The following is a 13,647-nucleotide window of genomic DNA, read 5'->3' on the forward strand; positions in this document are numbered from 1 at the left end:
GCTGAGGCGGCTGAGGCGGCTTGAGGAGACTGAGGTGGCTGAGGCGGCTCGAGGCGGTTTGAGGCGGCTTGAGGAGACTGAGGTGGCTGAGGTGGCTGAGGCAGCTGAGGCGGCTTGAGGCGGTTTGAGGCGGCTGAGGTGATGGGCAGGCAAGTGGCAGGTGAGCGAGCAACAAGCAAGCAGGCAAGCTCCTTATTCACCTGTTCACCCCATTTGTAGGGTAATGGCCGAGGCTAATGGTCTCATTGGCCACACTATCACCCAGTCACCTCTGGCAATCACCCAAGTAGACCCAAAAATGGCAGAACCCACAGGCTGTTGTCTTCCAAAAGCAGGGGGCGCATAGGCCTTGCACGCCACAGGGGTGTGGGCCTTATGAAACCCCCCTCAGGCAACCGGATTAAACCAGACTGGGTTGCCTGGGTTCCTTTGTCCTGTTTTCCCGCCTCTGGCTGCAGTGCAGACAGGCAGGTAAATAAGACAGGACATGCTGAAGCCCATTTTATGCCCTTTAGGGCTACTCAGCACACACCTGCACTGCAAAGTACCACACCACGAGTCACAGAATCACAGAATCATTTTGGCTGGAAGAGGCTTTTAGGATCATCAGGTCTGACTGCTAACCCAACACTGCCACATCACCACTAAACCACGACTCTCAGAATCATAGAATCAACCAGGTTGGAAGAGACCTCCAAGATCATCCAGTCCAACCTAGCACCCAGCCCTAGCCAGTCAACCAGACCATGGCACTAAGTGCCTCATCCAGGCTTTTCTTGAAGACCTCCAGGGACAGTGCCTCCACCACCTCCCTGGGCAGCCCATTCCAATGCCAATCACTCTCTCTGTGGAGAACTTCTTCCTAACATCCAGCCTAGACTTTCCCCGGCACAACCTACATGCCTACATGACTTCTAAACTGCTCCACAGATGGATACTGTACCACTGCCTGTTCCAAGATTGACAACCCTTTTGTGGAGAACATTTCTCCTAATGCCTGAACTAAACCTCCCTTAGTGCAGCTTGAGGCCATTCCCACTTGTCATATGGTTTGCTACTTGGTAGATAAGACTGACCCCCACCTCTCTCCAGCCTCCTTTCAGGGAGCTGTAGAGAGCAAGAAGGTCCTCCTCTTCTCCAGGGTAAACGACCCCACTTTCCTCAGTGGCTCCTCACAAGACTTGTGTTCAATACCCTTAGCCAGTTTTGTTAACTGAGGTGACAACCACAAGCTTGCACCCTCCAGAGCAAACGGGGAGCCTGCCCTTCCCTACAGGTGCCTGGGACGGGGCACAAGCAACCCCCCGGGTTGCATCGCTTGCCTTCCCTGCATGTCTTGATGAAACCCTCTGCAGCAAGGGAGCTGAATTTGCGAGGAAGTGAGGCTGCAAGAACGGGGGGAAAGTCACCGAGTGCTGTTCTTTGTCTGGGGTGGTGTTACCCAGTGCTGAGCTGGGTAACAAGAGTGGATTTTTCTGTCCTGCATTCAGCTCTCATCATTATTCAGGGTACGTGATTTCCAGGGAGGTTGCCAGTGCTGCACTGCACCGCTTCTGATGGTTAATCCTCATATGGGAAAGCTCCACAATGGAAACTGTGACAAGAATACCAAATAAATTAGGAAAACCTAGCAAGCCACTGTCAGCCTCCACAAAATGCAGACACCCAAACCTGGCCTCCCCCAGGCTTTTTCCAAGGCATTTGCTTGAAATGGATCTTTAAACGCCCATCTGTTGTTGCCTTGAGGCCTCGGAAAAGGTGAGCTCCCACCACCAGATCCAGGTGGGCGATGGAGACCTTTTTTCTCGTTGATTTATTGATTAACTAGCCTGTGCTAAAGCAGAGCTACAGGCGGCTCCGCAGCTCTGCAGGCTCAGCGCTCCTCGCAGCCGGCAACTTGGACAAACAGCACCATCAGGTGGTTCACCTAGAAATAGATGGGCGCAGGCATTGAGGACATCTCCAGCAGGACCTGGCCATCCCTCTGCTCTCTCACTCCTCGGAACAGGGAGGGCTCACAGCCCGTTTCTGGGAAAAGGAGTCTAACATTGTAAGAGGAAGCTTCAGCGTCAGCAAGGCACATCCAGGCAAAGCCTTAAGGGAAAAGTCCCAACATGCTTCTCCTCCTTGCCATGCAAGGCTTTTATACCTCCTCCTTTTGAATCCTGGCAGCTGCATGTATCTCAGCTTTACAGAAACCACAGAACTGTGGTGGTTGAGCTGGACCTCTGGAGATCATCTAGTCTAGTCCCACTGCCAAAGCAGAGTCACTCACACCAGGTTGCCCAGAATCACAATGTCCAGGTGAGTACTGAATCTCTTCAGAGGAGGCTCCACAACCTCTCTGGGGCAGCTTGATCCAGTGCTCTGACACCTTCACAGCAAAATTCCTTGTGTTTAGATAAAATATCCTGGGTTCCAGCTTGTGATCATTGTCCCTTGTCCTGTCACTGGGCACCACTGAAAAAAGTCTGGGCCCATCCTCTTGCACCTCACCTTTTAGCTATTGATCAACATTGAAAAGATCCCATCTCACTCTGCCCCTCTCCAGGTTAAACAGTCCCAGGTGTCTCAGCCTGAGAGATGCTCCAGCCCCCTCAGCATCTTCATGCCCTCAGTTGGAATCTCTACAGTAGTTTCTTGTATCTGTAGAATAGGAGATTCCAGCCTTGGGCATAGTACTTGAGATGTGGTCTCAATAGGGCAGTGAAGAGAGGAAAGAGAACTTCCCTCAACCTGATGGTCATATTCATCTTAATGCACCCCAGGTGAGTGTTGGCCTCATTCAACCTCGAGCAGACCTTCTTGCACCAAAGTCTGCTTTTGACATAGCCTGGCTCCTTCGGTGCTTTTGCTGCCTTTTCTTCCCGCTCCCATATTTGGTTAGTGCAAATTGGGAGCAGAAGCACTTCCCATAAATGAGCCAGTGCCCTCCCATTCCCTGAGAGTCACAAAGCAGAGGAAGTCCCAAAACACATGAAGAGAGGAAAAATCAGCTCCTGGACTGCAGACCTCAGGCATGTCATAACCTGGGCCCTCAGATTCTTGCCTGCCACCGTTGCTTATTCTCGTAAAGTCAGGAGAGCACTGGATGAGACAGTCTGAAAGAAAGCAAAATACTGTCCCACACCATTTTCATGACTCCTAAGGGAGGGATATATGCCATCAGACTCAGCTCCTTTTCTCATATCTGCATTTTAAAGGACTGTTAAAGGGCTTTTTTCTTTTTTTTTTTCAGTGTTCCCTAGTCCAGTGACTAATTAGGTATTTCTAATCTTCTCTTAATGGAACTTAGCTCATCCAAATAGAAAGCTCAGAGTTTCAGCCTTGAGCACCCACAGATCATAGGATCACAGGATGTTAGGGGTTGGAAGGGACCCAAGGAAATCATTGAGTTAAAACCCCCTGCCAGAGCAGGACAATCCTATCTAACACAGAGCACAGAGGAACACATCCAGACAGGCCTTCAATGTCTCCAGAGAAGGAGACTCCACAACCTCTCTGGGGAGCCTGTTCCAGTGCTCTGTGACCCTTACAGTAAAGAAGTTCCCCCTTGTGTTGAGGCAGAACCTCTTGTGCTGCAATTTACACAGATCTCACACTAGTAACCCCAAAACCCAGAGTCTTTCACAGGTATGCTTGGGTTTAGGCATATCTAACTTCAGGCCTCATGGTTGGTGGCCTGAAGAGGAAGTCCTGTTTCCAGTTACACTGCTCCAAGCGGCACTTCCAGTCACCTTGAAGGGATATTAAAGCGTTGTGAACTGTTGACAGCCCATCTCAAACCTCTATGCCTTTGGCAATCAAGAGACCTCACAATTCCCAGACATGCTCCGTGGAATAAAATTTCTGAGCACCCCAGATAAAGATGCTAATGGAGCACCTAACACAAAAGGCAAAATAATGAGAAGATAAAAGGAGATCATTTTCCCCACCGTGGCTCCTGCATAGCTCCATGGCTGCTTATTTACACTTATAATCACGCCAGAGTCACTTTGGATTTTGTTTTCTTTATGCACCTAGCTCAGAAGCCAAGATATTTTGGGGAAAACAATGCACAAAATGGCACTTCAGTGCACACAGCAACATCTCAGCAGTTGCTACTAATGATGCCAGAGGAGGTCAGGTCAGCACAGAAGGATCAATTGTCCCTACAGTTGTACATTTTTGTCAGGACTAAGCAGCACCCAGGAGAACTGAAGTCTTGCTAGTTTTCAGTGCTCGTACTGTCCTAAGGAGGAACATCTCCTTTTCCCTGCCACCTTAATTCTCTTTGCTCCCAAGCCCTTCCACAGCCCTTGCCTTTTAATTCTCTGTAAAATGAGAACACAGTGCTAAGGAAAGTCAGCCTGCAGCAGCACTGGTTCATGGGAACGTCTGCAGAAGCCACCTCCAGGCACTTCTGTAAGTACACTTTTTTTCCTACGCTGGGCTGTCAGTTGTGCTGCTCTATTCTAAGCGTGGAGCCATGGAGCAAGATGCTTGGGGTGGATTTGTTGGCAGATCAGTAGGGACTCATAATATTCCTGCCAAAATTCGTTTTCTCATGTGACCTGAGCTTCACATGGAAGATGGATTTCCTACAGAGAGAAGCGTGAGCAGTGCCAGGAATTTGAACGCCAGGTGGTCTGCAAAGCGTCTCTCCAGGCTCTGCAATCTTATTTCCTCACGTCATTCCTTCCAGCCAGGACAGAGCTTGGGCTGGGGTGCTCACAGCAAACTGAGTTCTCAAAACCAATGCAATTTCTCCTTCCCACCACCACCAGTCTTCTGGAAGAGATTGCAGCAGGAGTGGGAGGAAAGATGAGCACGTTTCTGCTAGGAAATGGATTCAGAGAGGCTTTGACCAAGACAGCTAGTGAAACTAACTTTCTGCCAGAGGAAAGGATAAAAAGAATCCCACATTTTTTGATCACAGCAATATCCAGATTTGGCTTAGCTAGTCCAAACTGCAATTTTCTAACCCAAAAAGCCTGCATTTGCCTACCTGTAAGGAAAAACTATAAAAGACAGCACTGGCTTTTCTGAAGAAAGATATACATGCTGTCTCTTGGGACAAGAAAATCCAGTCATTGATTTTAGATCACCAGCATCCTGCATACTAGAAATACCTTGTAGGTCTGATCCATACAGACTTCTATTAAGGAAACAGAAGCTAGAATGAGCTGGAAGCTCTCCCAGATGACTCTCTCTGGATATCCATTGAGAAAAAGCAGCTTACCCTTATATATTTCTTGCACCATCCATAAGAAACTCTTCTTAAAGAAAGCAAGTTTGGCTTCCTAAGAGGCACAATAGCATTGCAATGTGATATCCAGCCAGGACCCAAACCGAAGATGGTGTTTTTCTCACTGTCTTGTCACAGCAGCAACAAGGAGCAATGCACAGATAACAGTTATCTGCTTCTGAGATTCTTTATCTTTTTGTACCACTAAGGAAGGATTCCTGCTGTCCTGCTCCTGACACAGAGCAGGGAGTAGCAGTCTCATTCTAAAATGGCTCACATCATCCTCTCTGGAAGCATTAGAGAACTGGCAGTGGCCCTTCACACATAGAATCCCACCTCTATAATTGTTGCCTTGGCAAAATCCCATCACAGATTGCACTCAGATCCATCGGATGCAATCCACATCAACCTGTGCCTGCTGAAGCAGCAGGCTGAGGTAACAGTGCGAGGAACAGCTCACTGCGCTGGCACCCTCAGGACAGTGAAACTCAGATGGCAGAGAATCTGAACCCCTCGTCTCATCTGAAGCCATCCCTCTACCACTTCCATACCATAACAGAGGGATAGAGGAGGAAAGAGAAGCCTGTTTCAGGCTCTGCTCCCTCCTGGCAGATTTGACTGCAGTAGCCAAGCCCTCTCTGCACAATTAAAGTAATGATCAACACAAAGGGAGCAACAACTTTGAAGCAGTATTTGGAACAGCACCAACTACCAGAAAAAAGAGACCTCTATGCATTCTCGTTGTTGGCATCGTGCTGATTACAAGGGGCCAGTCAGAAACTCCAGGGTTTTACAGTCTAAGAACAGCAGGATAAACTCAGGAATAGCTTCACTAGAAGCAACAGCAGACTCTCTTAGCAGACACACTTCTGCTGGAACAGCAACAGCAGCTATGAAAATCATTTGCATCAGATTCACAACTTTTTGGCAGTAGCCTGACCATTCTGAAGTTCAGTCCCTGAAATCTATCAGAATCCAGTTGAAACTTAGTTTTCCTTCACCTCCTTTATATCCTGCTACCAAACAAGTCCAACTTTACTACCTGTCAGTAAAGAAAGGAGAAATACAGGCTAGGGAATGCACAGGCACCAAAATAGAGCAAATGGCAAAGTAGGTTCATGAAATCCAAACAAAATTGCCTATTTTGAGCCCTGCTTTATTGTCTGAAAGGGCTGAACTGGTTGTTCACAATGTCTGTCACTGGTAAGAGACCTTGATTTTCAGTTGCTGTTTTACAGATTTCTTGGTGGACAAACTGAATCACTTCAGAGGAGAAAGACCATCAGTGCTAGGTGATCCAGAAGCACGAGGGCAGATATTTGGGACCTTCATTCCTGCTTGTGGATGACAATTCAGTCCAAACCCCTGCTGAGCTGCCAAGTTCCCCAACACAGTACTTCTGTGTAACAAGGTAATTTCACACCATTTCAGTGTGTGCATTTGGCTATAGATATTAGGTACCTGTAGATATCACTTCCTGCCCTGTTGAGTCACCTGTGAATGGAATTTGTCTGTAGGATTAGAGACTTCATTGCTTACCTCAAACATTAACTAGTTCTTTGCTAGGTCTGCTCTGTCACAAGATCCAGGGCACATTATTAAAGGACCACGTGGATGCTGTTGAACGTTTCCTGGGCTTACTCTACAGAGTCACTTCCCAGTTAAGCACAGAGTGAGCTCCATTAGCCAGGATTGAGAAACATCCACTTTCAACAGTTACCAAACCCAGCACCCAACAACACCTCAGTTCAACTGCCTCCGTGTGCCATGTCTTACTGTCTAACCAGCACCAGCCTCATTGATCCAAGGTTGCACAGCAGCACTGCAATGTTGGCAAACAATTTCAGTCCAACCAGAAGGCCACGAGGTTGTAATAGAGACCACTGATCCACAGAGATTCTTATTCAACACTGGTTTAAACATACTGCCTGGCCAAAGAACTGCTTATGATGCACAGCCATGAAGTAAGACTGATTCCTGACATCATGACACCTGCTAAGTCATGTATAAGCTAAAGGCTGTTTCCTTAGTTAATTAAAGGTTCCTCACCAAAGCAGTTACTCAGCATATTGCTGCCACTACCATGCATGAAGAGACAGTTCACTAAAGGCACAGTACAGCACCATGAAACTCTCTCATCCCTTTGAAGCTTGAAGCCTTAAAGCTTCTCCCATTGTAAACTTCACCTGAACAAAGAGCCCATCCTCATGGCAGCTCAGAGTTGAGGAGAACTCCCCACCCAAGTAGCTGCTTTAAATTCTAGCCTCAGAAGAAGAAAAAAGGTTCTTCAGCATTTAGATGAGCTTCTAGCAGGGGAGCATTCTGCTAACTGCAGAAACTTTAGATGAGCTTCTAGAAGGGGAGCATTCTGCTAACTGCAGAACCTTTAGATGAGCTTCTAGCAGGGGAGCATTCTGCTAACTGCAGAAACTTTAGATGAGCTTCTAGAAGGGGAGCATCTGCTAACTGCAGAACCTTTAGATGAGCTTCTAGCAGGGGAGCATTCTGCTAACTGCAGAAACTTTAGATGAGCTTCTAGAAGGGGAGCATTCTTCTAACTGCAGAACCTTTAGATGAGCTTCTAGAAGGGGAACATTCTGTTAACTGCAGAACCTTTAGATGAGCTTCTAGAAGGGCAACATTCTGTTAACTGCAGAACCTTTAGATGAGCTTCTAGAAGGGGAGCATTCTGCTAACTGCAGTGATTGATCTATATTGCTGGTATGCACATTCCAACCATATAGCACCAGCACTTCCACCAAGAAGCCTTGGACTCAGTGAAGCATTTTCTGAGATCAGCATTCACTGGAAAACTCCCACCCACTTCAAAACTCAACTGTCATTGTAATAACTCCACATGGCTACCGAGTTGGTGGAATCAAAGAGGGGAGGTGCAGAAGCAAATGAAGGCTTTTCACTCTGCACCACTTCTAACCCTCCTATGATTTGAGAGGCCACATGACTCCAAGGCCAGAATTTCTTTCCAGCAGCCCTAAGCTCGTGTACATTTGCATCACGAACATGCAGTGCAAACCACAAACAAATGTACCCACGTATTGCTGCCTCTGCTCCATGTGGTGCCAAGTGTTGCTTTCCTCATTTCCATTCCCTTAATCAAAGGTGTGCACTGAGGAAGAGTTCCAAGAATAACATGCTGAACACTCAGCCACTCTGTACAGAGGTAGACGTCACCTGAGCCACATCACAAGTGGGACACATTACCTTGCATTCACAAAATCACTGAATCATTTTGCTTGGAAAAGACCTCTAAGATCATCAAGTCCAACTGTTAACCCAGCTGTACCAGGTCACCACTAAACTATGTCCTTCTGTACCACATCTACAAGTCATTTAAAGCCTTTCAGGGATGGGGAGTCTAGCACTGCCTTGGGCAGCCTGTTACAGGGCTGACAACACTCCTGAGGATGAATGTGCAGTGTAAATCTTCCCTGGCACAACCTGAGGCTGTTTCCTCTTGTTCTACTACTTGTTAACAGGGAGAAGAGACCAGCCCCCCCAACCTGGCCCCAAACTCCTTTCCAGGGAGTTGTAGAGAGAAATAAGGCCTCCACATAACATCCTTTTCTGCAGGCTGAACAAATGCACTTCCCTCAGCTGCTTCATACAAGACTTATTCTCCAGGCTCTTCACTGGTTTCGTTGCCCTTCTCTGGACACACTCAATGTTCTTCTTGGAGTGAAGGACTCTAAACTGAACCCAGTACTCAAGATGTGGCCTCACCAGTGCTGAGCACTGAGGAATGATCTCTGCCCCCATTCTGGTCATGCTACTGCTGATCCAGACCAGGATGCCATTGGTCTTCTTGGTCACCAGGCTCACTCATCTTCATTCCAGCAGTCCCTATGCTGGTGGTTGAGGATGTCTGTTTACTCCCTGATCCCACCAACAAAACCTTTCCAAGTCAATATTGCACTTCAAGGTCTTTCTGTTTAACTGAAATATTAAATATGCTGTTACAAGTGCAGGAGAAGTTGAGTTTTATTGAGAGTGAAGGCATCTCCTCTGAAAACTCTCATCTACTTGCTGAGAAATTTTCATTGTCAGGAACCTCATGCTGAGAAATATGAAGCATAAAGTTTTTGTTCAGAGAGAGCTGCAAGAAAAAAAGGGAGATAAGTCAGTGAAGATTTTAATGTCAAGCTTTCCCTGTTGAGAAGTTTAATTGTATTACACAAGCACACAAAGAACAGATTCTGGATTGAAAGAAAAAAAACCCATAAACTCTGTTTAGAACTTACTTCCTATTGGACTTGCACCACAGAGAGAAAAAAATAATATTTTCTTTGAAGAAATTCTTAAGAGTAGACCCCATTGCTGAGATCAGGTTAAGCTTTATCCAGATCTATACTTGAAATGGCTTTGCAAACACAACCACTTGGCTGGGAGCATAGGGAATACAGCATACCCAGAACTATTTTGGCTGAAGTCATAGTGTAGGTGCAGTCATACGAACAGGATCTGGCCTCGTGACTGGCTAAACCTCTGCAGGGAGCCCAGAGACTAATTAAAACAATTCAAGGACAAGGATATTGTTTGAGCAAAACATAGAGCATGGAAACATGTAGCTTCATGAAGTTTGCACATCAGATATTAAGCTACTTGCATCAATAGGAGGTGGAGAGAGGAATCAGAGCTAAGGTAGAATAACTGGTCTTAGTGAGCTGAAACAGGACAAGAGGCAATGGCCTCACATTGCACCACAGTGCTGGTTGGTTATGTTGGACATGAGGGAAAATTTCTTCCCCCAAAAGGTGTCAAGTCCTGGAACAATTTGCTCAGGGCAGTGGTGGAGTCACCAACCCTCCAGTATCCCTCTTTATTTCTATACTTTGTCAAAGAAGCTGGTACTGACTATTGGTGATAGGTGTGAGGGGCAGGTGATAGAAGCTACTTGAGGGGGTGTAATTTGCTGATACAATTATATCAGCCAGCCCAAGACATTACAGACACTGGCGTAAGATTCATCTGCTTCCAAATCTGCTATCTTTGTAGTATCTTCTACTCTTCCCAATTATATTACAGACATAATAATCTTCTTGAAAAGGAACAAAAGGCTTTTTCACTCTTCAATACTGCAGAGGCATGCAAACTAGATTAACAGTGCTCTCAATATATGAAGCTGCTGCCTCTCTTTAAGTTAATGGCTTTGTTCACAAACATTTTTGAGATGCTTATCTCAATGGTCAAAGCCTTCAATCAGGCAAGATAAAGAAGCAATCTTGCTGGCCAGCTAAATAAACCTGCCAAAACAGAATTCCCACTGCCAGCACTGATACTACTTCTTTTAGATGTAGCTTCTCATCCCACAGGCTTGGGCTGTTTGAAGGCAAAGCAGTTCTCGGAACAGATGGAGTTGGTAATAAAGCTCTTTCTAGGAGATACAAGGATTGCAAAGGGAATGAAACAGCGAAACAGTGTCTGGAGTACACATTGTAAACTTGAGCCACTTGAAGTAAAATTCCCTTCCCACTGGGAACAAAAAAAACTGGCAGTGGCAGCATGCCTCTCCAAACCACAAGCTATGGTGGCTGTTCCCCCTCAGAACAGCAGCGATCCAAAACACTGCTCGAGACACACGTTCCAACCTTGTGCCCACCAAAAAATTCTCTGACTTGTTATACTGAGTCAGTGCCAGGAGCACTGCCAAAGAAAAAGGATGAAATAGCTGTCTCAAAAGAGCAAGAGTGTATGATGCAGCAGATGGAGACATGGTGCAGACACTTGCCTGGGTGTAGCAGAGCTCCTGAGCTCATCTACAAGGTCGGTTTCTGCTGCATCTACTCCAGCCATCCTGCTGGAAGTTTGTATCCCAAAAGCCCAATGTCCTTCCACGTTTCCCAGGATATCTGCTTTTCTTAGACTGAAATCTCTGCAAGGCAAGGCTTAGACTCTTGGATATCTACTGAGCAGGCACTACAGGGATTCTGCTGCAAGTCAGGCGTGAGAACCAACAACACTGTTCCAACAGGAAGAGGTGGGCAGACAGAAGTAGAGAACAAACCTAGCGCTCAGGGAAACCATTCCAGTTCAGACCAAGGCTCCATTTAACCCACTAATCTGTTCCCAACAGTATGAACAAACAGGCATTCAGAAAAGAACAAGAGCAGGGCAAGCATGTATGCTATTTATCCCATGTGTTTTTCCCAGCTTCCAATGCTTTTTATCTCGGGAGAGGTGCTGATCCTGATTTGGTTTATTTAGTGGATCTCTCTTGAAGCATTTGACCTCTCATATGATTTGTTTCATTCATTGCTGTTCAGCATTAAATTAACTTCTCAAGTGAAGAACCATAATGATATCATGCCTTAAGAAGAAAAAAAGTTAAGTTGTGTTTCAGCCTCAAAGTTTCAAGGGTTGCTTGTTTGGTGTCAGCTTCATCAGACACTTCCCCCTAGCAGAAGAGTTACAGAGTGGTAAGAGCTGGAGGGGACTTCTGGAAATCATCTAGTCTGACCCCTTTGTTAATGCAAATTCACCCAGACCAGGCTGCATAGGAACAAGTCCAGGTGGGTTTTGAAAGTTTCCATAGAAGGAGACTCCACAATCTCTCTTGGCAGCCTGGTCCAGTGTTCCAGCACTCTCAAAGTTTTTTTTCCTTAAGTGAAATCTCCTGTGTTCTAGTTTCTACCCACTGTACAAGCCAGAAATCCCTTGTGTTCTAGTTTGTACCCACTGTACAAACCAGAAATCCCTTGTGTTCTAGTTTGTACCCACTGCCCCTTGTCCTATTACTGGCTACCACAGAAAAGAACATAGAAACTAAACTGCTCAACCTTGTCTGACTTTGCATAATTAAAAAGAAGTAATTTGGATCATGATATTTTATGGCCAAAGAAGCCTGTCTGAGGCCTTGACCCAAATGCTTTGGCTTCAAGAGAAGAATCTGGCAGCGAGAGCAAACCAAAACAGTTTGCTGCCTTGTTCCAGCAGACACCAAGGCAAGGCTATGTCATGCAGCAAGGAGGTGTGATTAGCTCATTTGTCACTAGTTTAAACTACCATGAAGCAGAAAGCAGAAGTCCAAGCATGCGGAAACAGCACCTTCCAGTTCTGATTAGCCTCTTGTTTGTACCACAGCAGGGTAAGCTAACGCTGCCCTGGCTCACTTTAACCCTTCTGCAGGCGTGGATGTACTAACGCCTATCTCCCTGGAAGAAAGAAACATCTCCCTCCACAGAGGGTGAGCAAGAGAGAGAGAATTCATCCTGCAAGCTACCACCACCACCATGAAGACAGCAAATGTCCTTGTTCTCACCTTAGTCCTGCTTTGCATCGATGTCAGCACGGAATGGCCTATGCACACAGTCTGCAAAGAGGACAACCTGGAAATATATTACAAAAGCTGTGGTGAGATACTGAAAATTTCCTTTTTCCTTTTAGCTGGGTAACAAAGTTGTTCTTCTGCTGTGAGAGGGGCTTAGAAGCCAGGCAATGGACTGAAGGGTTATACTTCTGAGCCAGCACTGCGTTTTGCAGCTAAAATATGCTTAGTCTTTCAAATGCATCTGGTTTGATTGACACATGCACAAATCTAACTGTGTTTAGGCAAAAGATAATAAAGAGGAAATGATGCAACCCAAATCATAATAACAAACATCTGTCAGAAAGAAAAACAGTTCAGCGTGAAAGATGCTTAGGATTTTTATCTTGACGTTCAGCTGAGGAACAGAGGAAGACAAGACAGATTCTTCAGTGCTGCTTTTCTAATGCATGCAAGTCTGTGGTGATGTGCTCCCTGTCCTCCCACTTGCAGTGACATGGGACCCAGTGTGATAGTGGGAAAGGTTCGAGTCCCCCACCACTGGTACTGTGCTTAGCAAGCCTTCAGCAGCAGCACTTAACAGAGACATGTCCTAGGGACCGTAGGGTTTGGGTTGTTCATTAAAAAAACACAGCAAAGAAAAGGAGCAAGCAATTTCAGAATGACTGAAAATGAATTCACTGAATGGTGCCTGCTTTGCACCTCTGGCTTCCCTGGCCTTGTGCCTCTCCTGTTGTGCTGATCTGCTTTACAACTGGGACAAAGGGAATTAGATTCGCAGACGCCTCAGTCATTTTCTGCACGTGAGGTGAAAAGCAATGGCAAATGAGCACCCAAGAGTTTGTTTTTTCCAATTCATCCCCACACAAAGGCTTTCCCAGGGGGCTTTTATCCTCCCCTGTAGCTTTCATGCAGTTTTGCAGAGCCATTGAAATAAAGGCAGTGAGGGACAAGAGAAGTAAATAAATATTTGCAGTGCTATTCTTTACCAACCTGCTCCCAGGAGACTGAAGTCAGGTTTCACATACTTTATGCATTAGGAAAATGTTTAATTAGGTATTGAATATGAGCTTTGGCATTACCTTTCTCTTTGCAAGAACTCTTTGTATGAGTCAATTCTGGTCTCTCAACAGGACTT

The 13,647-nt window shown here is 46.1% G+C and overlaps 1 protein-coding gene and 1 long non-coding RNA gene across 2 annotated transcripts in view; one reads left to right on the forward strand and one right to left on the reverse strand.

The window, feature by feature from the left end:
• Positions 1-9,208: 9,208 nt before the first annotated feature.
• LOC135184724 (uncharacterized) overlaps positions 9,209-13,647 on the reverse strand; it is a 50,604-nt gene continuing 46,165 nt past the window's right edge. Inside the window, exons 3-4 of the long non-coding RNA XR_010306140.1 lie at positions 12,504-12,570; positions 9,209-9,341 (exon numbers count right to left, since the gene is read on the reverse strand). This is a non-coding gene — a long non-coding RNA (uncharacterized LOC135184724). The remainder of the gene's footprint in view (positions 9,342-12,503; positions 12,571-13,647) is intronic.
• The window catches only part of LY86 (lymphocyte antigen 86), a 32,576-nt gene continuing 31,200 nt past the window's right edge, over positions 12,272-13,647 (forward strand). Inside the window, exon 1 of the mRNA XM_064160732.1 lies at positions 12,272-12,595. Within this exon, the coding sequence (XP_064016802.1) occupies positions 12,475-12,595 (121 nt within the window). The 5' untranslated portion in view covers positions 12,272-12,474. The remainder of the gene's footprint in view (positions 12,596-13,647) is intronic.

Source organism: Pogoniulus pusillus, chromosome 21 (genome assembly GCF_015220805.1).
Source record: "Pogoniulus pusillus isolate bPogPus1 chromosome 21, bPogPus1.pri, whole genome shotgun sequence".
NCBI lineage: Eukaryota > Metazoa > Chordata > Aves > Piciformes > Lybiidae > Pogoniulus > Pogoniulus pusillus.